Below are 23,956 nucleotides of genomic sequence, written 5' to 3' on the forward strand. Positions count from 1 at the left end.
GATGAGACAAACCAGTGATCAATACTGTCAACAATGGTCAACACCTTCGGGTACTATGAAAAGCCATCAACCAAGTCAGCGAGCCTGACCACTGAATCAGCCATTACGACATAGGTTGGTGGGGACCAGTTCTAACCCAGTAAGACCAAGGGTGTATGTTGCTGACATTTCAGTCATTTCACAGTTTGTCATCTTGGTGAGTGAGGAAGCGAATGAGTGAGTAAGCGAGTATGGTTTTACGTGGATTTTACCAACACTTCAGCAACATCATGACGTGGGACACCAGGAGTGGGTTTCACATATTTTACCCATTTGGGGATTCGAACCCAGGTCTTCGGTGTGACGAGCTAACGCCTTTACCACTGGGCTACCCATGAAGCAACAAGAAATATTGCTGTACATAACATGGTTTACAAAATAAACTATTGTGAAAATATACACAAATTTTGAAAAATAACCACTTTACTGATTTCACACTTCTTATAACACCATCCATTCACATCACATCATGGAGGCAAACCAAGACTGGACCATATACTTGTACCCATGATGATGGCTTTAACAAAAATGCCACACATCGGGTTAGGCATGCCATACACTAGTCTGCTAGTCCCAAGACAATCTGGACAAAATACTTTTTTCCACAAATGTTGATATCTGTTAGGAGCAACTAGTATGAAATAAGCTGTTAACTCATGAAATCTACCCCTGCATAAACTGGCTTCATATTAAGTTTCAGTTGAAAGAGCACCATCCAGATAACATCAATACTGGGCTAAACAAATATGCTGATTATGACTGAACCCATTCCAAGTAAGAACCCACTCTATGTCCACTAGGCGGTCAGGTAGCCTAGTGGTGAAAGCGTTCGCTCGTCATGCCGAAGACCCTGGTTCAATTCCCGACATGGGTACAATGTGTGAAGCCCATTTCTGATGTCCGCCGGCATTATATTGCTGGAATATTGCTAAAAGCGGCGTAAAACCATACTCACTAACTCACTATGTCCACCATCTTACCCTGCCCGTCTCCACTCCCTCGGCCTGTATCAGTTTGTCTTCCTGCTTCTTGCCATCTGCTTCAGTCTCATTGACCTTGACTTTGCTGATGGCATCAAGATGGTGGTCAGACTTCTGTCGGAGATCGTGAGTGGAGTTGAGGGTATGGCTACTGCCGTGTGTGTGATCCGATTCTGTGCGAATACGCTCCGATATCTTTGAAACTTGTCTGTAAACAAAGTCACAGAATTATGCAACAGAATCAAGTCGCCATAAATGAAATTATACAACTTCGAATTATGCAATAAAGGTCATCTAATGTCATTGACAGCGTCAGTAAAATTCGTTTCATAAGTGATAGTGAGGTGTAGTGGAGAGAAGACATCAACACTTCAACAATTGCTGAAACAAACCTACGTCTGAAGATCCTTTGTGTCATCCAGTACTGAACCAAGTTGAGACAAGATCTCTTCTCGTAGACTCACATCTGAAATTCAAACATGAGTATGTTATTCCAGTGCAATTAAGATACACATGAGGGGTGGCTGAAAATCTGTAAAGAAGACACAGCCAACACATTCACAAAGACGTTTGAGGTGTGAGCCCATCTACAAAGGATGTACAGTACACCGTCAACAGTTTGCATGAATTAAGTACATACTCTCCATACTCACAGGCTTCATTTGAACCAAATACACAACCAGAAAGCATATTTCTGCAGACATCAAACGACCTGGTATTGTGCTTGAAGATGATCCAAGATCAGGAAGACCTTCAACTGCCACCACTAATGAAAATGTTGACAAAAACATTATGCCAATACAGTAGGCACTTCTCAGGAGAAAGTTGAGAATATTTTGAGGAATGAACTGGGCATGACACATGTTTCAGCACGATGGGTTCCAAGGCTTCTTTCTGAAACAGAAACGTTCCAGGTTCATCATTTCTCAAGCTCATTTTGAGAGATTTTCAACCATGGATGAGCCTTGGGTTCCCCCCTATCAGCCAGAGACTAACAACAGTCCTGCTGTGGGGGACATTTTACACCATCAGGAGAAAGCCTTTTATACCAGATGGATCCAGTCAGAACAGCATCATTGGCAGAAGTGTGTGGACCTCAGAAGGGATTATGATGAATGCATTCCATCAAAGCTAGGCTCAGAAGATTTCTGCAACCCTTCATACCTCTCAGAATGCAATGTACAAGCCATAGTAGTGAGTGTTGCTATGGAGTCCACCCATCCAAACCAGTGGTTGATAACATGAATACTCATCCATGACGTTTGGGTGTGATGACCCAGTCAGCCCAGTAACACACTGTAACCACTCCATCATAACACTGGACGTGTTTTCTAGAAGCATGGGGTAGTGGGGACCTATTATGTCCCTGAATCTCCAACAAAGTTAACTACAAAGAGTATGAGTTCCTACCTTCCATGTCCCCGAGATCCTCCCCCTTGTCATCCCCCCCAAGCTCCTCAGTCAGGTAGTTCTTGAGGAACTCCGCGAAGGCGCCTGCGTGGTCCATGAGCTCCCCGAAGGACCCAACCTCAGACACTTTCCCGTCAACCAGCACCACGATCTTGTCCACCCTTGGCAGGTAGCTGATGCCGTGGGTAACCAGGATTCTGGTCTGAAACCGAGAACACTCTTGAACACGCTCGACATTGATATTGGATGGACAAACATAAGGCTGAAAAAGGTAAATCAGTCATAGTATTTTTTTGTAGTTTGCAATATAAACTTTCATACAAAAAGCCGATGTCATCATAAAATATGCACTGGTTCTGAGTTACAGATAACGGGAGTCATCTTTTGAAGTACTGTTTCTGAAGTATGAAGTGTTTTTCCCGAATCTTGGCATGTGCAATTCAAAGAAAAAGAAACAAAAACCTTTCAGGTTAGTAATACCTACCTTGCCAGAAAGCATTCCATCTGGGCCTAAGACATTGTCGAAGATGTGTTTGCCAACGTGGGAGTCAACAGCGCTGAGGGGGTCGTCAAGCAAGTACACATCGGTGTTCTGGTACACGGCTCGGGCTATAGCAACCCGCTGCTTCTGTCCACCGCTCAGGTTGATGCCCTGCCACCAGGATAGACAGGACAGGGTGAAACAGGGCACAGAGGTGGGCACAGTGGTGGGCACAGTGGTGGGCACAGGGTTTTACACAACACACAACAGTGTGTCCAGAAAGCACAACTATAGAGAATGGTTGCAGAAAACAATATACTGCATCCAATTGTACCTACATGTGTTTGTGTGATCAGAGGACCCTTACACAAGGCAATCTGTCGTAAGTCAGTGGTTTACTTGTCTGTGTGGTCAGAGGACGGTTACACAAGGCAATTTGTCGTAGGTCAGTGGTGTACCGAGTCCTGTGTGGTCAGAGGACGGTTACACAAGGCAATTTGTCGTAGGTCAGTGGTTTACTTGTCTGTGTGGTCAGAGGACGGTTACACAAGGCAATTTGTCGTAGGTCAGTGGTTTACTTGTCTGTGCGGTCAGAGGACGGTTACACAAGGCAATTTGTCGTAGGTCAGTGGTGTACCTATGTCAGTGTGGTCAGAGGAACGTTACACAAGGCTATCTGGCGTAAGTCAATGGTATGTCTGTGTCTGTGTTGTCAGAGGACGGTTACACAAGACAATCTGTTGTAAGTCAGTGGTGTACCTGTGTCTGTGTGGTCTGTGTGCAAGTTACAACATTCAGTGGCAGTGGTAAAAGATTTTGAACTTTTGCAAAAACCGAACTGAAAACCATTTATGCTTGTGTTCCGTTTTTGCCTTTTGCCAATCAAAAGAGAAAATGTCAAACCTGATTGTATATGCCAACAGACTGAATCTAAATTAACTTGTCATGCAAGTCAAACTAGCTAAAAGCAAATTTGTATGGTATCGTGGCTCATGAATCGAGATAAGTACCTATACATGAGGTAGTTGTATAGTGGCACCCCTTCTACATACAAACAATGTTGCTCCCGGACAATACTGGTCTTCCATTCACTCACCTTCTCCCCAATCTCCGTCTGGTCACCGGCCGGCAACATCTCAATATCGGGGTCCAGGGCACACGCCCCAACCACTTTTCTGTATGCTTCATCATCAGACGTCTCCCCAAATAGGACGTTGTCCTTCAGCGTAGCATTCTGTATCCAGGGTTGCTGGGACACATAGGCAACACTCCCCTGGAACATGTACACACATGGTGAACCTCCCTCACACGCTAGTGGGATCGTTTGGGATCTTTACACTGTAGCATGCAACACTTGCTGTATCAATACTGTCGACTGTAAAACTTATGATATCAACAGCCTGCAACTTTAGACACTAGTCCAAAGCCTGAGTCTAGTAAAATTCTGTTTGGTCTCGTAAGCTCAGCTAATAATAGTCCACATGATAGCACAAAATTCTCCTGAAAATGATGTAAAAGCCAAATTCAGGCTAGTAGTCTTGAAAGTTTTGTTTGGCACAGGCAGGATAAATAATGTAACATGCATGATTTGTAATATCAATACTATCACCTGTAGAACTTCTTTCACTGGCATTTAGAAGTTGGTGTGATGAAGAAAGACAAGTTCTATGGATGAACAACTTCTTTATTATTGCCAAATCCCTATTCATCCAATTAATCCACTGGCTTCCAATCATCCCAATCAGCTTCCGTGGTTGTTTACCCTACCCCATTAGTCAATCCTTGGCTTCCAATTTACTGTATAAACATTGATGTTAATAAGTTTATATACCTATGTTGTCCAGCACTATCCATCACTTGCTTGATAAAGGTGTTAGGATCTACACCGAAACGTCGCACTAATTGTAATAAAGAAGTTGTTCATCCATAGAACTTGTCTTTCTTTATCACCTGTAGAATTTAGGGGCATAGTGTAACGTGCAGGATTTGTCTATGAGTCATGGCAATATTCAACTATCACTGCAAGCCACTGACCTTGACATTGACCGTGCCTGATATCCGGTCCATCTCCCCCAGGAGAGCGGACAGCAGGGAGGACTTGCCTGCCCCTACCACCCCCACCACCGCCACCAGGGACCCCTCCTCCACAGAGAAGTTGATTCTGGAATCAAACAACAATTGTTTATTTACTTGAATCTATGGATCTGACAAATGTTGAGGAGAGGTGAAATGCGGTTTGATATTGAGTTCAAGATTATTGAACAGAAGTTTAACATGGATACCCCACACAGTTTACCGACTCCGAGCCAACCAGTCATTGTTTTATCCCATTAATTCAGCCAGGCCACGTACTATATTTTAACGTCTTTTTGTATGATGTGTCGGGGGTAGATCAATCAAGAAAGAGAATTAAATACTGACTTTTTAAAACAATTTCGGTCTTTTGTTTTTTTTACCCCTCCATAAAATTGTGTTCTGAGATCACTCCAAGTGAGTGAGTATGGTTTTTACGCCGCTTTTAGCAATATTCCAGCAATATCACGGCGGGGGACACCAGAAATGGGCTTCACACACTGCACCCATGTCTTCGGCGTGACAAGCGAACACTTTAACCACTAGGCTACCCAACCGCCCAAGATCACTCCAAAAAGATGATTGACCACTGACTGTTACAAAAATATGTAAGCCAAACGAACCAAAAGAAAGGAGCCAAATGGAATGGTGCGATGGACGTTAACACACTCTCTAATACAGAGATACAGTAAGCTACGTTTCTTACGACCGCCCTTATAAGGAACTGACCGATATAACCACCTTATTGTTTAGTCCCGGTCATTTGTTGTTTATATGCTGTATATATATGCTTAAAATCAACGGTCCCTTTGAGTTCGTTATACATGTAACCATAGTTTACTGTATACAGACTTCCTAACAAATCTTTCATGGTGAGTTGGAGATACTTTTCAATGACCATATCAAGAACCAGTGTGAACCAGGATTAGGGTCAAACCCAAGCACCTGTTGATCACACATTCCTAAAACATACTGATACATATGACATCCGTGACAACAGACAACCTGAGACAATCCTGCTGCTTCTCCCGTGAGGAGCCTCTAGTCACTACTTACCCTTTGAGGGTAGTGGCTGCCTCTGGGTCCCAGGTGAACACCCCATTGTCAATACTCACAGCCAATTCTGGAACATCAAGTATAATCTACATGATCAACATGGCCGGAAGTCTTTAATATGTAAGAATTCACTTCAAAACTTTTGCGATTATGGAGATAATGATATGAACATAAAAAAAACAGTACAAAATCCCAAATCCATGTAGCAGTTTCTTACAAAGGGTTTAAGTTTATAACTCCATAAATACAAAAACAGTGTAGTCAATTGTAGTGTGTAGTGCTTTCATTCTTGTTTGCCCTATTTATGAACATATTCACTCAAAATATTTCCCATATTTAGACTTTATTTCTGGTAATAATCGTAAAGACATACTACAGTCAAGTCCCGTTAATATGAAATGGTTGGTTGCAAATGATTATGTCGGATTAACGAAATTAAGTAGTATCAATGTTCGTGATAAAAAATAGGACAACAACACAATAGATAACGATACAAACATGTCATAAAAATATGAAAAATGAAATATTCATAATGTTATGTTACATTGTCAGCAGCATATGTTTTCTAATCATGCAACCTCTAAAGCTTAACACAAAAAAACTGTTAGGGAATGTATGACTTATTCAAAATACTTTAAAAAGTTTTGCCTGGAATGGAAAAAACTGGTACCGCAAAGCTAAGAAAGCTGCTTTCGAGTAGCTAACGTTGACTTACTGTTAGTCATTTCATTGGTCTGACACAGTTCGCGAAAGGTTGTTCTGATGTGACCTGTATCAGGATGTTCTCAGCGATAGCGAGAACTTGTATCTGGCTTTAATGTGATTGAGATAATCTAAGCATGTGATTAATCCTGTTTTCTTTATTTAAAGCATTAATTGTTTATTGTAAAGTAAGTTTATCTCTGCAGCCGTTGTAATATGCAACTACCAGGCGACTCATCTCGCATCAAAACACTGGCTGTGTACTACGCTGATCACTGTGTCGGATTAACGAGACTGATTAATGAGTGATTTCGGTACATTGTTGCAAATTAGGTGGGTCAGAGTTGGAGTGCTAGACTGTCTGATTAACGGGTCTAAATAGCACTGATTTAATCAGTTCCCATTATTAGTGTCAGATAAGAGACTTGACTGTAGTTAAAATGTTAAACTCTTCTGATGTAAACTGTCTTCAGAACTTAGCCAGTTATGTTAAAGATGCTATGGTGGTAAGACTCACTGTCTGTGATGGTACATGTTTAACACATTGTAGATATACGACTCACTGTCTGTGGTGGTACATGTGTAACACATTGTAGAAAAGACTGTAAGACTCACTGTGTGTGGTGGTACATGTGTAACACATTGTAGAAAAGACTGTAAGACTCACTGTCTGTGGTGGTACATGTGTAACACATTGTAGACATAAGGCTGTAAGACTCACTGTGTGTGGTGGTACATGTGTAACACATTGTAGAAAAGACTGTAAGACTCACTGTCTGTGGTGGTACATGTGTAACACATTGTAGACATAAGGCTGTAAGACTCACTGTCTGTGGTGGTACATGTGTAACACATTGTAGAAAAGACTGTAAGACTCACTGTCTGTAGTGGTACATGTGTAACACATTGTAGACATAAGACTGTAAGACTCACTGTCTGTGTGTGGTACATGTGTAACACATTGTAGACATAAGACTGTAAGACTCACTGTGTGTGGTGGTACATGTGTTACACATTGTAGATATAAGACTCACTGTGTGTGGTGTAACACATTGTAGACATAAGACTGTAAGACTCACTGTGTGTGGTGGTACATGTGTAACACATTGTAGACATAAGACTGTAAGACTCACTGTGTGTGGTGTAACACATTGTAGACATAAGACTGTAAGACTCACTGTGTGTGGTGGTACATGTGTAACACATTGTAGACATAAGACTGTAAGACTCACTGTGTGTGGTGTAACACATTGTAGACATAAGACTGTAAGACTCACTGTGTGTGGTGGTACATGTGTAACACATTGTAGACATAAGACTGTAAGACTCACTGTGTGTGGTGGTACATGTGTAACACATTGTAGACATAAGACTGTAAGACTCACTGTGTGTGGTGTAACACATTGTAGACATAAGACTGTAAGACTCACTGTGTGTGGTACATGTGTAACACATTGTAGACATAAGACTGTAAGACTCACTGTGTGTGGTGGTACATGTGTAACACATTGTAGACATAAGACTGTAAGACTCACTGTGTGTGGTATAACACATTGTAGACATAAGACTGTAAGACTCACTGTGTGTGGTATAACACATTGTAGACATAAGACTGTAAGACTCACTGTCTGTGGTGGTACATGTGTAACACATTGTAGACATAAGACTGTAAGACTCACTGTGTGTGGTATAACACATTGTAGACATAAGACTGTAAGACTCACTGTCTGTGTGTGGTACATGTGTAACACATTGTAGACATAAGACTGTAAGACTCACTGTGTGTGGTATAACACATTGTAGACATAAGACTGTAAGACTCACTGTCTGTGGTGTAACACATTGTAGACATAAGACTGTAAGACTCACTGTGTGTGGTGGTACATGTGTAACACATTGTAGACATAAGACTGTAAGAATCACTGTGTGTGGTGGTACATGTGTAACACATTGTAGACATAAGACTGTAAGACTCACTGTCTGTGGTGTAACACATTGTAGACATAAGACTGTAAGACTCACTGTGTGTGGTGGTACATGTGTAACACATTGTAGACATAAGACTGTAAGACTCACTGTGTGTGGTATAACACATTGTAGACATAAGACTGTAAGACTCACTGTCTGTGTGTGGTACATGTGTAACACATTGTAGACATAAGACTGTAAGACTCACTGTGTGTGGTATAACACATTGTAGACATAAGACTGTAAGACTCACTGTGTGTGGTATAACACATTGTAGACATAAGACTGTAAGACTCACTGTGTGTGGTGTAACACATTGTAGACATAAGACTGTAAGACTCACTGTCTGTGGTGTAACACATTGTAGACATAAGACTGTAAGACTCACTGTGTGTGGTGTAACACATTGTAGACATAAGACTGTAAGACTCACTGTGTGTGGTATAACACATTGTAGACATAAGACTGTAAGACTCACTGTCTGTGGTGTAACACATTGTAGACATAAGACTGTAAGACTCACTGTGTGTGGTGTAACACATTGTAGACATAAGACTGTAAGACTCACTGTGTGTGGTGTAACACATTGTAGACATAAGACTGTAAGACTCACTGTGTGTGGTGTAACACATTGTAGACATAAGACTGTAAGACTCACTGTGTGTGGTGGTACATGTGTAACACATTGTAGACATAAGACTGTAAGACTCACTGTGTGTGGTGGTACATGTGTAACACATTGTAGACATAAGACTGTAAGACTCACTATGTGTGGTACATGTGTAACACATTGTAGACATAAGACTGTAAGACTCACTGTGTGTAGTGGTACATGTGTAACACATTGTAGACATAAGACTGTAAGACTCACTGTGTGTGGTGTAACACATTGTAGACATAAGACTGTAAGACTCACTGTGTGTGGTATAACACATTGTAGACATAAGACTGTAAGACTCACTGTCTGTGTGTGGTACATGTGTAACACATTGTAGACATAAGACTGTAAGACTCACTGTCTGTGTGTGGTACATGTGTAACACATTGTAGACATAAGACTGTAAGACTCACTGTGTGTGGTATAACACATTGTAGACATAAGACTGTAAGACTCACTGTGTGTGGTATAACACATTGTAGACATAAGACTGTAAGACTCACTGTGTGTGGTGGTACATGTGTAACACATTGTAGACATAAGACTGTAAGACTCACTGTGTGTGGTGGTACATGTGTAACACATTGTAGACATAAGACTGTAAGACTCACTGTGTGTGGTACATGTGTAACACATTGTAGACATAAGACTGTAAGACTCACTGTCTGTGTGTGGTACATGTGTAACACATTGTAGACATAAGACTGTAAGACTCACTGTGTGTGGTGTAACACATTGTAGACATAAGACTGTAAGACTCACTGTGTGTGGTGTAACACATTGTAGACATAAGACTGTAAGACTCACTGTGTGTGGTGTAACACATTGTAGACATAAGACTGTAAGACTCACTGTGTGTGGTGTAACACATTGTAGACATAAGACTGTAAGACTCACTGTGTGTGGTGTAACACATTGTAGACATAAGACTGTAAGACTCACTGTCTGTGGGGTTTTGCTGCACAGCCGATGGGTCCAGCTCCTCGTGTTGAAGGAAGTGCTGCAGCCTCTTCAGTGACACACTGGCCTGTGGGGAGCAACACACAGCCACAGCATTACAACCAACATCACTGCCGTAGCTCAGGTCTACAGGTGCCATTACACCTTATATGAATATGTAATTCAGGGGAGCTTGATTTAAATAAACATTCACACCACTCGGAAGACACACCTTAATAAAGACAAAGGTCGCAAACACCACTTTGTCTAAAATGGTAAATTGTTTCTATTCTTCAAAGATTCAAATAGGAATTATTCGCATTCACTGATTCAATACTTTTTCAAAAGCCCACTTGTCAAGGGAAAATCAGAGCTACCAGCTCAGGGTAAATGCTGAATACATAAGACAATGTGGGTCCAGTACTATCTAGCATAGAGACTAAAGTGTTGACAATTTGAGGGGAGATAACTCTATCAACCTTAATGTATATGGTAGCAATAAGGGGAAGACCATTTGATCATGAAATGAACAGTATGTCATTAACTGATGGTGATATAAGAGATAATTCAACATAAAACACTGATAATGAATGACGATCATTAAATTATAGATCACAGAGATGACTTGCCACTGGAATAGTCTGACATGATACGAGGGGAACATATTCTGTTGCTATGACTGACATGTTCTGTTGCTATGACCGACACGTTCTGTTGTTATAACCAACAGGATTGTTGCTCTGACTGACACGTGTTGCTATGACCGACACATTCTGTTGCTATGACCGACACGTTCTGTTGCTGACTGATATATTCTGTTGCTATGACTGATATGTTCTGTTGCTATGACTGACATCTTCTGTTGCTCTGGCAGACACGTTCTGTTGCTATGACTGACACGTTCTGTTGCTATAACCGACAGGATTGTTGCTATGACTGACATGTGTTGTGATGACCGACATGTTCTGTTGCTATGACTGATATGTTCTGTTGCTATGACTGACACGTTCTGTTGCTATGACTGACATGTTCTGTTGCTATGACCCACATGTTCTGTTGCTATGACTGACATCTTCTGTTGCTTTGACTGACATGTTCTGTTGCTATGACTGACATGTTCTGTTGCTATGACTGACATGTTCTGTTGCTATGACCCACATGTTCTGTTGCTATGACTGACATCTTCTGTTGCTTTGACTGACATGTTCTGTTGCTATGACTGACATGTTCTGTTGCTATGACTGACATGTTCTGTTGCTATGACTGATATGTTCTGCCGCTATGACTGACATGTTCTGTTGCTATGACTGACATGTTCTGTTGCTATGACTGACATCTTCTATTGCTATGACTGACATCTTCTATTGCTATGACTGACATGTTCTGGTGCTATGACTGACATGTTCTGTTGCTATGACTGACATGTTCTGTTGCTATGACTGACATCTTCTATTGCTATGACTGACATGTTCTGGTGCTATGACTGACATGTTCTGTTGCTATGACTGACATGTTCTGGTGCTATGACTGACCTGGACGATGTTGGTGATGACCTGGGGCAACATGGAGAGAGGAAATCGGAGAATATTGAACAGTGACAGCGACACAAAGGCCTTCTCCGCATCCAGGACATTGTTGGAGTCCGACATCACATAGACAGCAAACGTTGTCAGGGAAACCTGGGCAAGGTTAACAAGCAGCATTAACCAGAAATCGGAGGATCACTGACACAGGCTAGAACTCGTCAGCTCTTAATTGTAATACAGAAGTTGTTCATCTATAAATTCTTATCCTTACTTACGTCAGCTGGAGACATCTACCACAAGCAACACACTGTGGGATAAACTGTCTCACTAAGCAGATTAGTTTGTTTCTTTCTTTTTTAACGCCACACTCAGCAATATTCCAGCCATATGACAGAGGTCAGTAAAAAATATTGACCAGACAATCCAGTGACTGTCATGAGCATCGATCACAAATTTGGGATCGATGACATGCATCAACCAAGTCAGCGAGTCTGACCACCCGATCCCGTTAGTTGCCTCTTACAGCACCTAGCAGTCATGTAAGTAACCTGCACACAGATATAGGCGACCTAACACTGGAGAGAGAGATATATATGATTTGCTGAAGTGGCTGTCATGTGCAAGACTAAGGGAGGTAACTCCGGCATGTGGACTGACCATGAAGGGGGCTGTGGTCCAGGTGAAGGAAGACAGCGCCTGCAGGTAGGACGACTTCTTCAGCACATCCAGCTCTTTGTTCCGGATGTCTAGGATCTTCTTCTGGAACGATGGCTCCCATGCATACAGCTTCAGCACCTGCACGGGAAACACATCAAGAATCTCACCTGTCTTTTGCTATCAAATTTATCATGATATAAAGTTTATAACACCAAGACTTACAGTCATATTTTGAAATATGACATAACAGATGAGAAATGACAGCCATTGTAACATATCCACCACATATATCGTTGGAAACATTGCAAAATAATTTTTCTTAAACAGAGACATATTTTGATGGTTTTAAATCTTGTTGCGAAGATTCTATTAAAACTTTCCTAAACCTTTAATTTTTTACATTAGCCCATACACTACAAGTGATATCTGCAGTGGAAGCCAGTTTGGGATGATAAATATACTTGATGGATAAAAGGAGCTAAAACAGTTTTTACAATGTTTCAAGAATGTTTTTTATGGTAAAGGAGATGTTTATGAGTGCAATAGACACCATTGTAACCATGTGGGGATCAAACCCGGCTCACTTGTGTGACGAGAAAACGCCTTAACTACTGGACCACCACAATGCCTACCCCTAGAATGAACACTGTTGACTTGTCTCCACAAGCAATCATCAAAGCACTACCTATTAAATGATTTGTTCGTTAGTTGTTTAATGCCGCACTCAGCAATATTACAGCTTTATGCGGTCTGCAAATAATTGAGCCTGGACCAGGCAATCCAGTGATTAATATCATGAGCATCGATCCACGCAATTGGGATATGATGACATGCATTAACCAAGTCAGTGAGCCTGACCACCCAATCCAGTTAGTCGCCTCTTACAACACGACACACATAGTCGCCTCTTACGACACGACACGAATAGTCGCCTCTTACGACACGACACGAATAGTCGCCTCTTACAGCACACATGGGTTACTGAAGACCTTTTTTACCCCGGATCTACACGGGACACTTATTTAATGACAGAAAGCTGGTTCTTGTTCAGTTACTAAGCCGGGCAGTCTCACCTTGATTCCATTGAGGACTTCATTCATCAGTTTGATCCGCTTGTCCTTCAACGCCATTTGTTGAACCTAAAATACAGAAACACAAATATCAACAAAGGCAAACAAGGAACCAGTACTTAATAAAACTCCAAAATTATTATGCACTAAATAAAAAAGGACTGAAATAAACAAATCTGGATTCAAATAAACAAATCTCGATTCAAACCCATCATCAGCAGATACTTGAACGACTAAGGGAGGGAACTCCACACAGCTGACAGCAGCACCTTAAGACCACTGTGACACCATCAGTAAAATACATCTGTACCACAACTATTTCACACTAATTCTTTACATAATATTATTATAGTTTAAAAAAAACAAAACTACTTGTCATGACTACTTATCATCTAAATTATCTCTGAGTGGTTTGGAGGCACAGGTGGCCCAGTGGTCTGAGGTGCCAGGTTTTGTTGTGCAGAGTTGTCTCCCCTAGGCATGCCAGAAGCCAAAGATGATAGGTTTGCCCTGGCCATGTTCCTCTGTCTGTCACTTTATACATGTAATTATAGGTTTCATCAAAGTGGTAAACATCTTAGACCTTAAATAACATAACTGTTCAAAGAGAAGTTAAACCAAACTCACTCACTCACTCAGATCAATAGTTTACACAAAATCACTATATTTTTTAAAGTGAGTCAGTAAGTGAGTGAGTGAGTGAATATGGTTATACGCCGATTTTAACAATATTCCAGCAATATCACGGCGGGGGACACCAAAAGCAGGCTTCACACATTATACCCATGTTGGGAATCAAACCTGGTCTTCAGCGTGATGAGTAAATGCTTTAACCACTTGGCTACCCCACCGCCCCTTAATTTTTAAAGAAACCACCAATCCTTACATTTCACTGGTTTTGGTTGTTGTGTGGCTGAGACACTGCCGCTGCGACAACAGATTTGAACTCACTCACTAGTCATGGACTACTGGGTTGAGTGAGTGAGTGAGTGAGTTGGGTTTAACGCCGCTTTTAACAGTATTCCAGTTATATCACGGCATGTCAGCTTATTGTGGGAGGAAAGCCCGAAGTGATGCAGGTCTCAGACGTTTACCACTTCGGTGAAACCCACGAGCACGGGTATGGTGCTGACAAACCTAGAAACATAATCAAGGCGAACCGGGATTCGAACCCACATTCATAGGTTTCTGGCGTGCCCAAGGGACGCAACTCTGCACACGAATCGCGGCGCCTTAGACGACTGGTCCACCCGTGCCCCCACTACTGGGTTGTGTTAACCTGTGAAAAACCCAGTGGTTCCTCCTACCTGAAGGTTCTTGGTCTTGTTGGCGATGACAGCGTTGACGGGGATGAGGAGGACCATGACGCCCACACCTGCCATGATGGACGGCCCCAGGGTCTGCCACAGGAAGTAGAGAGACACGGAGATCTGGAAGGGGGCGGACCAGATCATGTGGAAGTAGGTCGTCAGGTCCATGAACCGCTGAGCATCCACAGACATTAGGTTTGTGATTTCACCGACCGTGGATGTTTTCCTTGCAGAATTGGACAACTTCAACGTCTGAAAGGAACAATAATCTCCTACACTGTCTAGTAGCACGACCAACAGCTGATTTTTCCTTGCATGAGAAACTAACTAACCAGGAGGGAGTCTTATGAATTGGGCACAAGTCATCACTCAAGTAGAAAAATATTCAAGTACTCAGAAATCACTTTTTTCTCTCCGGATTCCACAGCCATGATGACCACGTTTGACTTCATCATGAGAACTTGCCTTTCTGGATTCCACAGCAATGATGACCACGTTTGACTTCATCATGAGGACTTACCTCTCCGGATTCCACAGCCATGATGACCATGTTTGACTTCATCATAAGGACTTACCTCTCCGGATTCTACAGCCATTATGACCACGTTTGACTTCATCATGAGGACTTACCTCTCCGGATTCTACAGCCATGATGACCATGTTTGACTTCATCATAAGGACTTACCTCTCCGGATTCTACAGCAATGATGACCATGTTTGACTTCATCATGAGGACTTCCCTTTCCGGTTTCCACAGCCATGATGACCACGTTTGACTTCATCATGAGGACTTTCCTCTCCGGATTCCACAGCCATGATGACCATGATTGACTTCATCATGAGGACTTACCTTTCCAGATTCCACAGCCATGATGACCATGATTGACTTCATCATGAGGACTTACCTTTCCGGTTTCCACAGCCATGATGACCATGATTGACTTCATCATGAGGACTTACCTTTCCAGATTCCACAGCCATAATGACCATGTTTGACTTCATCATGAGGACTTACCTTTCCGGTTTCCACAGCCATAATGACCATGATTGACTTCATCATGAGGACTTACCTTTCCAGATTCCACAGCCATAATGACCATGATTGACTTCATCATGAGGACTTACCTTTCCAGATTCCACAGCCATAATGACCATGATTGACTTCATCATGAGGACTTACCTTTCCAGATTCCACAGCCATAATGACCATGTTTGACTTCATCATGAGGACTTCCCTTTCCGGTTTCCACAGCCATAATGACCATGTTTGACTTCATCATGAGGACTTCCCTTTCCGGTTTCCACAGCCATGATGACCATGATTGACTTCATCATGAGGACTTACCTTTCCAGATTCCACAGCCATAATGACCATGTTTGACTTCATCATGAGGACTTACCTTTCCGGTTTCCACAGCCATGATGACCATGATTGACTTCATCATGAGGACTTACCTTTCCGGTTTCCACAGCCATAATGACCATGATTGACTTCATCATGAGGACTTACCTTTCCAGATTCCACAGCAATGACGACCACATTTGAATTCCTCAGAAGGACTTACCTTTCTGTACACTGCAGCAATGATGACGGTCCTGAGCCTCATGCCCAGGACAAGGCAGCCATGGAAGTACTGGTGGAGGATGAGGGACTGAACTAGAGCCACTAATACAAGCAACACTGAATACAGGTAGCCTCTCCATAGCATCTCATCCTTGTTCTTGGTGAAGTTGATGAGGAGTCTGGAAGAGTGAGTGAGTGAGTGAGTGAGTGAGTGAGTGGGTGGGTGGGTGGGTGGGTGAGTGAGTGAGTGAGTGAGTGGGTGGGTGAGTGAGCGAGCAAGGGGAGCGAGGGAGCGAGGAAAGCCTGACATGATGCAGGTCTTAGATGTTAACCACTTTGGTGACACTCGCATGCATGGGTACAGTGCTGACAAACCTAGAATCATAATTGGGGCAAATCGGTGATTCGAACCAATGATCATAGGTGTCTACAAGAACTCTACAAGAACTCTGCACAGCTTATTTCAGCTATCAATACATCACAGTGGAGAGGGTCTGCTGTTGATTCCATCGAAACAGCATCACCTTCTGACACCAAGAATGGGCCTTACACATTGCAATGCATGTGGGAAACAAAAACAGATTATTCTCATTAACAAGCAAACATTTCAACAGTGAGACTTCCCAATCTTAACTTCTTGAGTGGCATTTAGAAGTTGGAGTACTAAGTAAGGACAAGATATATGGGTGAACAACTTCTTCATTACAATTAGGAGCAACGTTTCGGTGTCAGTTCTAACACCGTTATCAAGCAAGTGATGTACAGGGTATGACTGACAAGCATATACACAGGCATGATGCAGTGTTTATACAGTTGAGTAGATTGGGATGTAGTTACACTGGAGTGGAGAAGCCTGTTATGTACACCAAAAAGGGGTGATATAAGGTTAACATCTTAACAGGCAAAGCCAGTAGTACAAACAAAAGGATTAAGACTGATTTGATGAGTTGATGGTATGGAGGGGGTATGTAATAGCTTTGATCACGGTTGATTGATGGTTGGAGTCTTTTGATGTCGCTCCTATTTGTAATAAAGAAGCTGTTCATCCATATATCTAAGTCTTACTTCCCAATTTTAGCCACAGTCAACAAGGTGTAGGGTAACCATTACATGACTGCTGAATTGTTAGCAGACTAAGAATATTTTGCTTGGAGTGAGTGAGTGAGTTGGGTTTAACGCCGCTTTTAACATTATTCCAGTTATATCACGGCGTGTCAGCTTAATGTGGGAGGAAAGCCCGAAGTGATGCAGGTCTCAGACGTTTACCACTTCGGTGAAACCCACGAGCACGGGTATGGTGCTGACAAACCTAGAAACATAATCGGGGTGAACCGGGATTCGAACCCACAATCATAGGTTTCTGGCGTGTCCAGGGGACGCAACTCTGCACAGCGAATCGCAGCGCCTTAGACGACTGGGCCACCCGTGCCCCCGTCCTTTGCTTGGAAAGACATACAAGACTACGACTCCCTGTAAAGTCAAACAAATCGAAGCTCTAATTCACCCTTCTACAATAATGTCAGATGTGAGAAATAACAAATCTGCAGAAATGGTTCCTATAGCATTTCACCAAGTCTGCATAATTTTCACCTGAAAATCGTGACATTAATGTAAGCATGAAACTATTGTCAAAATGCGAGTGTCCCTTACTCGTATTAAAAAAGTGACATATTTTCATCCGGACATATTGGAGGTTATTGTCATGTCAGGTTCACTGCACATGGGCAGAAACAATGACATACACGACAGCGAGAACTTGTATCTGATTTTAATGACATTGAGGTAATCAAAGAATGTAATTAATCCTGTTTTCTATATCTAAAGCATTAATTGCTTTTTGTTAAGCAAGTTTATCTCTGCAGCCGTTGTAATATGCAGCTACTAGCCGACTGGTCTCGCATCAACACTTGGAGCCTGGGCAATCTTTGTCTGTGACCCAAGCTACCTCATTAGCATATGCAATATTGGGAATTTCCTGCATTGATTTCATGGATGTTGTATCACATGTCAAGCAGTTGAAGTTATGTTAGTGAAGATAGCAAATGATATCATTCAATCAGTTGCTCTCATCTCATCCCACATAATAGAAGTCTATGTCGACAGACTTGGTGATATCGTTTTATAATTATATCTCATGATGCATTTTAGGCCAGGGACACTCAAAATAATTTGCTGACATATTAATTTCAAGATGTACAAATATTCAGCTCAGTTTGTATACCCATGCACATCATTTTTCACTTACTTGAGCAGCTGTGGGTTGACAAACAGCAGGATGTCGTGGATGAGTTTGTACCCTGCTGCCATCAAGAAGAACCCCATGAAATTCTTCACTAAACTATGAAGTAGCCTTGGCTTCAGGACCTTATTGCTTCCATCTGTGACCTTGACATCCGGGTTGACCTCCGTGTACACCTCACCATCTTGGTATCGAGTCTTCAAACCATTAACAGGTTTGATGAGTCGTGCATTATGTCTGTGAATAATGGGCAACAGTTACACAGATATTCATACCACCTCACATTTAGCATGTACTGTTATCTGATTAGCATGTACACATAACAGACAATAGCTTGATGGCATAGATGGATTGAATTAGTGAAGATCAAGATGGGACAGATGGAATGGGATTCACGGATGGATGGAATAGTGGGAACTGATGGATGGAATAGTGGGAACTGATGGATGGAATAGCAGGAATTGATGGATGGAATAGTGGGAAATGATGGATGGAATGTTGGCAACTGATGAATAATATATAGTGGGAAAAATTGTGAGAATAGATGGAAGGATTGAATAGTGGGAATTGATGGATGAATAGATGGAATAGTGGGAATTGATGGATGAAAAAGTGGGAATTGATGGATGGAATAGTTGGAATCGATTGATGGAATCGCAGGAATTGATGGATAATATATAGTGGGAATTGATGGAAAAAATTGCTGAGAATAGATGGAAGGATGAATAGTGGGAATTGATTGCTGAATAGATGGATTGGTGTGACGGAGTAATGATAAACTGATTGAAATGATAGATAATTATATGGAAGCATATGTGGGTTGACAGATGGATACATGGACAGGATGGATGGATATGGCACCTACTCCTTTGCCTTGGCCACCTCCTTGTCCCAATGCTGCTGGAACTTGGGGAAGACAGTGGCTGAGGTGTCGACGTCATTGAGTGCCCACAGGTCCTTCCTCTCCAGCGCCCGCTTGTAGCCCTGGATCACAAGCCTGTGGAAAAACACCAGCAGCCACACATCAATCAGGATTCCCATGTCAGGGACTTCAGCAGCCACACATCAATCTGGATTCCCATGTCAGAGACTTCAACACCAGCAGCCACACATCAATCAGGATTCCCATGTCAGGGACTTCAGCACCAGCAGCCACACATCAATCTGGATTCCCACTTCAGGGACTTCAGCAGCCACACATCAATCAGGATTCCCATGTCAGGGACTTCAACACCAGCAGCCACACATCAATCTGGATTCCCACTTCAGGGACTTCAGCAGCCACACATCAATCAGGATTCCCATGTCAGGGACATCAGCAGCCACACATCAATCAGGATTCCCATGTCAGAGACTTCAACACCAGCAGCCACACATCAATCTGGATTCCCATGTCAGAGACTTCAACACCAGCAGCCACACATCAATCTGGATTCCCATGTCAGGGACTTCAGCAGCCACACATCAATCAGGATTCCCATGTCAGAGACTTCAACACCAGCAGCCACACATCAATCTGGATTCCCATGTCAGGGACTTCAGCAGCCACACATCAATCAGGATTCCCATGTCAGGGACTTCAGCAGCCACACATCAATCAGGATTCCCTTGTCAGGGACACCAGCAGCCACACATCAATCAGGATTCCCATGTCAGGGACATCAGCAGCCACACATCAATCTGGATTCCCATGTCAGAGACTTCAACACCAGCAGCCACACATCAATCAGGATTCCCATGTCAGAGACTTCAACACCAGCAGCCACACATCAATCAGGATTCCCATGTCAGAGACTTCAACACCAGCAGCCACACATCAATCAGGATTCCCACTCCAGGAACTTCAACACCAGCAGCCACACATCAAACAGGATTCCCATGTCAGAGACTTCAACACCAGCAGCCACACATCAATCAGGATTCCTATGTCAGGGACTTCAACACCAGCAGCAACACATCAAACAGGATTCCCATGTCAGGGACTTCAACACCAGCAGCAACACATCAAACAGGATTCCCATGTCAGGGACTTCAACACCAGCTGCCACACATCAATCAGGATTCCCACTCGAGGAACTTCAACACCAGCAGCCACACATCAATCAGGATTCCCACTCCAGGGACTTCAACACCAGCTGCCACACATCAATCAGGATTCCCTTGTCAGGGACTTCAACACCAGCAGCCACACATCAATCAGGATTCCCACTCCAGGGACTTCAACACCAGCTGCCACACATCAATCAGGATTCCCACTCCAGGGACTTCAACACCAGCAGCCACACATCAATCAGGATTCCCTTGACAGGGACTTCAGCTGACACCATTCAATCAGTATTTCGGGGCGGTCGGGTAGCCTAGTGGTTAAAGCGTTAGCTCTTCACGCCGAAGACCCGGGTTCGATTCCCGACATGGGTACAATGTGTGAAGCCCATTTCTGGTGTCCCCCGCCGTGATATTGCTGGAATATTGCTTAAAGCGGCGTAAAACCTTACTCACTCACTCACTCATTCACTCAATCAGTATTTCAGTTATATCACGGCACTATGATTTTCAAACTATGACAGTGTATTTCCCACTGACAATTTGTAAAATCTGTTTCTCACATCATAACTAGAATTTCAGGACACGTAACAAATAAATTACATCCTCAATCAGCTTCAATCAGAGTGATGGTGTGACGACTGACGTGAAGGTGAGATGGCCGAGTGATGACTACAACTCACCCTGTGAACCACCAAAAGGTGAGATGGCCAAGTGATGACTACAACTCACCCTGTGAACCACCAAAAGGTGAGATGGCCGAGTGATGACTACAACTCACCCTGTGAACCACCAAAAGGTGAGATGGCCGAGTGATGACTACAACTCACCCTGTGAACCACCAAAAGGTGAGATGGCCGAGTGATGACTACAACTCACCCTGTGAACCACCAAAAGGTGAGATGGCCGAGTGATGACTACAACTCACCCTGTGAACCACCAAAAGGTGAGATGGCCGAGTGATGACTACAACTCACCCTGTGAACCACCAAAAGGTGAGATGGCCGAGTGATGACTACAACTCACCCTGTGAACCACCAAAAGGTGAGATGGCCGAGTGATGACTACAACTCACCCTGTGAACCACCAAAAGGTGAGATGGCCGAGTGATGACTACAACTCACCCTGTGAACCACCAAAAGGTGAGATGGCCGAGTGATGACTACAACTCACCCTGTGAACCACCAAAAGGTGAGATGGCCGAGTGATGACTACAACTCACCCTGTGAACCACCAAAAGGTGATCTGGGACAGGAAGGACACATTCATCTCCGGGCATGGGTTCTGCAACACAAAATATATCATTCATCGATCTCCAGAAACTACGCAGCATAACCGATGATTTACCATGTTTACTAACCTCATTTTCCATTCATGTGCAGTGTTTGAAATATTTTTAAACCCAACAAGACAGTCGGGCAGGGCCCAATAAGTGTTGCCTGCCCATCTTCAAAGTTACCTGCCTGCATTCAGACATAATAAATATTGAAAAATTGCAAAAACAATTAGAGACAAATTACATCTTGATTCAGTTGAAATAATTCAAACAATCACTTGAGAATCTACAAGAATTTATAATAAAATTGAATACGTAAATAATCTTTAAACTTTCTGCCAGACAGTCAGGCAGGTGGAGGAGTGAGTGAGTGAGTATGGTTTTACGCCGCTTTTAGCAATATTCCAGCAATATCACGGCGGGGGACACCAGAAATGGGCTTCACACATTGTACCCATGTCGGGAATCGAACCCGGGTCTTCGGCGTGACGAGCGAACGCTTTAACCACTAGGCTACCCGACCGCCCCGGCAGGTGGAGGAAGATTTCATGCAGCCTGACACAAAAGTTACCAGCTACGGACAGGCAGTTATTTCAACACTGTGAATGTGAATGAATTATTGCACAAGATGGTGATCCATTATATATTCTTGACATGACAAAGTATCAAGTACACCAAGATCATACTTGACAACATGACATACCGCCGTCTTCTTTGTGGCATCTGCATTAGCCGGTGTTCTATCTACACAAGCTGCTAGTATCAACTGGGCTATCACTAGAGGGAAGTAGATCTTATACGTCACAAACCGGAACATGTCATCTACACCCTGAAAAACATACAATGTTGTTGTAGCCATATGAAGGTGGAACATTAGTAATTGAGGCAGGTTGACCAGGAAACCCTGGTCGATGGTGTGACGAACTGCCCACCAGGGGACCTGTGCTCGAAATGAGGGGGACCTCGGGTCTTTATGGAGAAAATACATTGCAAAACTGTTAATATCATCATTTTGTAGACCATCTGATGTGCAGGTCATTTGTGAATATATTTTTAAGATGTGTATCATACTGTTTTCTGTCATATACATCAGAAAACATGGACTATCATGTAACTTTTTAGTCTTAGTAGGGGGTGCTCATAAAGATTACTTAGTTTGGTCTAAACTTAAGTCACAGGCGCTTATTGGAACAGGAGGCCTATTATGGCTAACAACTAACTATGACAGTTCATGTTGAATGACTGTGGTACAGAAAATTATTGATATAAACTTAAGTATTTTACAATGTCAATATACTTTTGAGACAGGCAGCAACGCTGGCCTAAACAAAAAACCTGATTGGATACATGGGAAGGTGTATCATGTATTGTACTGCCAGGTTATGACTCACCTGACTGACTGCATGTCGTATATTCGACTGATACGTCAAGATGGCTGCCAGGAGCAGCAGCAGCCAAAAGTTGAAGAGAAACCCGGATGTTCGGATTCCTTTCTTTCTTTCAAAGTGGACTAGGAAGCAAAACAACACCTGGAACAGAGAACAGTACACTGTTAAAACCGTCACAATTGTCCTTCACCTTCTCATGAGGTTGCCCAAGCAAGACTATATATCATGGTGAGACATATTTAAGAATATGAGTACGAAAACTTTCATCCATTCTTGGAAATATCAGTGTGAATGAGTTGGGTATAAAGCTGCTTTCAGAAGTAGTGAGGTGAGGTGAGGTGAGGTGAGGTGAGGTGAGGTGAGGTGAGGTGAGGTGAGGTGAGGTGAGGTGAGGTTTAACAACGCGTTTAAGATTATTGCACTTTTATAGTGACGTGCATGCACATGTGTGTGTGGCTGCTTGTACTAGTCCGGATTAATAGAGCTAGCCTACTGAGGAGTTATCATGCTGCTGTTAACAAGGATACCCAACTCCAACAGTATACATACTCCAAGTTGACCAGTCCTCGTTTTATAC

At 42.8% G+C, this 23,956-nt stretch overlaps 1 protein-coding gene across 3 annotated transcripts in view; it reads right to left on the reverse strand.

The window, feature by feature from the left end:
• Positions 1-23,956, reverse strand: part of LOC124124063 (multidrug resistance-associated protein 1-like) — an 81,208-nt gene that overhangs the window by 33,616 nt on the left and 23,636 nt on the right. For all 3 annotated transcript variants that reach the window (XM_048392366.1, XM_048392367.1, XM_048392368.1), the window contains exons 4-21: positions 23,383-23,520; positions 22,695-22,820; positions 21,938-21,999; positions 19,538-19,669; positions 18,679-18,909; positions 16,435-16,612; positions 14,867-15,121; positions 13,563-13,628; positions 12,490-12,627; positions 11,839-11,985; positions 10,310-10,394; positions 6,040-6,106; positions 4,945-5,071; positions 4,007-4,183; positions 2,914-3,081; positions 2,430-2,631; positions 1,416-1,485; positions 1,020-1,227 (exon numbers count right to left, since the gene is read on the reverse strand). In XM_048392366.1, the coding sequence (XP_048248323.1) occupies positions 1,020-1,227; positions 1,416-1,485; positions 2,430-2,631; positions 2,914-3,081; positions 4,007-4,183; positions 4,945-5,071; positions 6,040-6,106; positions 10,310-10,394; positions 11,839-11,985; positions 12,490-12,627; positions 13,563-13,628; positions 14,867-15,121; positions 16,435-16,612; positions 18,679-18,909; positions 19,538-19,669; positions 21,938-21,999; positions 22,695-22,820; positions 23,383-23,520 (2,577 nt within the window). The remainder of the gene's footprint in view (positions 1-1,019; positions 1,228-1,415; positions 1,486-2,429; positions 2,632-2,913; positions 3,082-4,006; positions 4,184-4,944; positions 5,072-6,039; positions 6,107-10,309; positions 10,395-11,838; positions 11,986-12,489; positions 12,628-13,562; positions 13,629-14,866; positions 15,122-16,434; positions 16,613-18,678; positions 18,910-19,537; positions 19,670-21,937; positions 22,000-22,694; positions 22,821-23,382; positions 23,521-23,956) is intronic.

Source organism: Haliotis rufescens, unplaced genomic scaffold, assembly GCF_023055435.1.
Source record: "Haliotis rufescens isolate VD_foot unplaced genomic scaffold, xgHalRufe1.0.p SCAF_11, whole genome shotgun sequence".
NCBI lineage: Eukaryota > Metazoa > Mollusca > Gastropoda > Lepetellida > Haliotidae > Haliotis > Haliotis rufescens.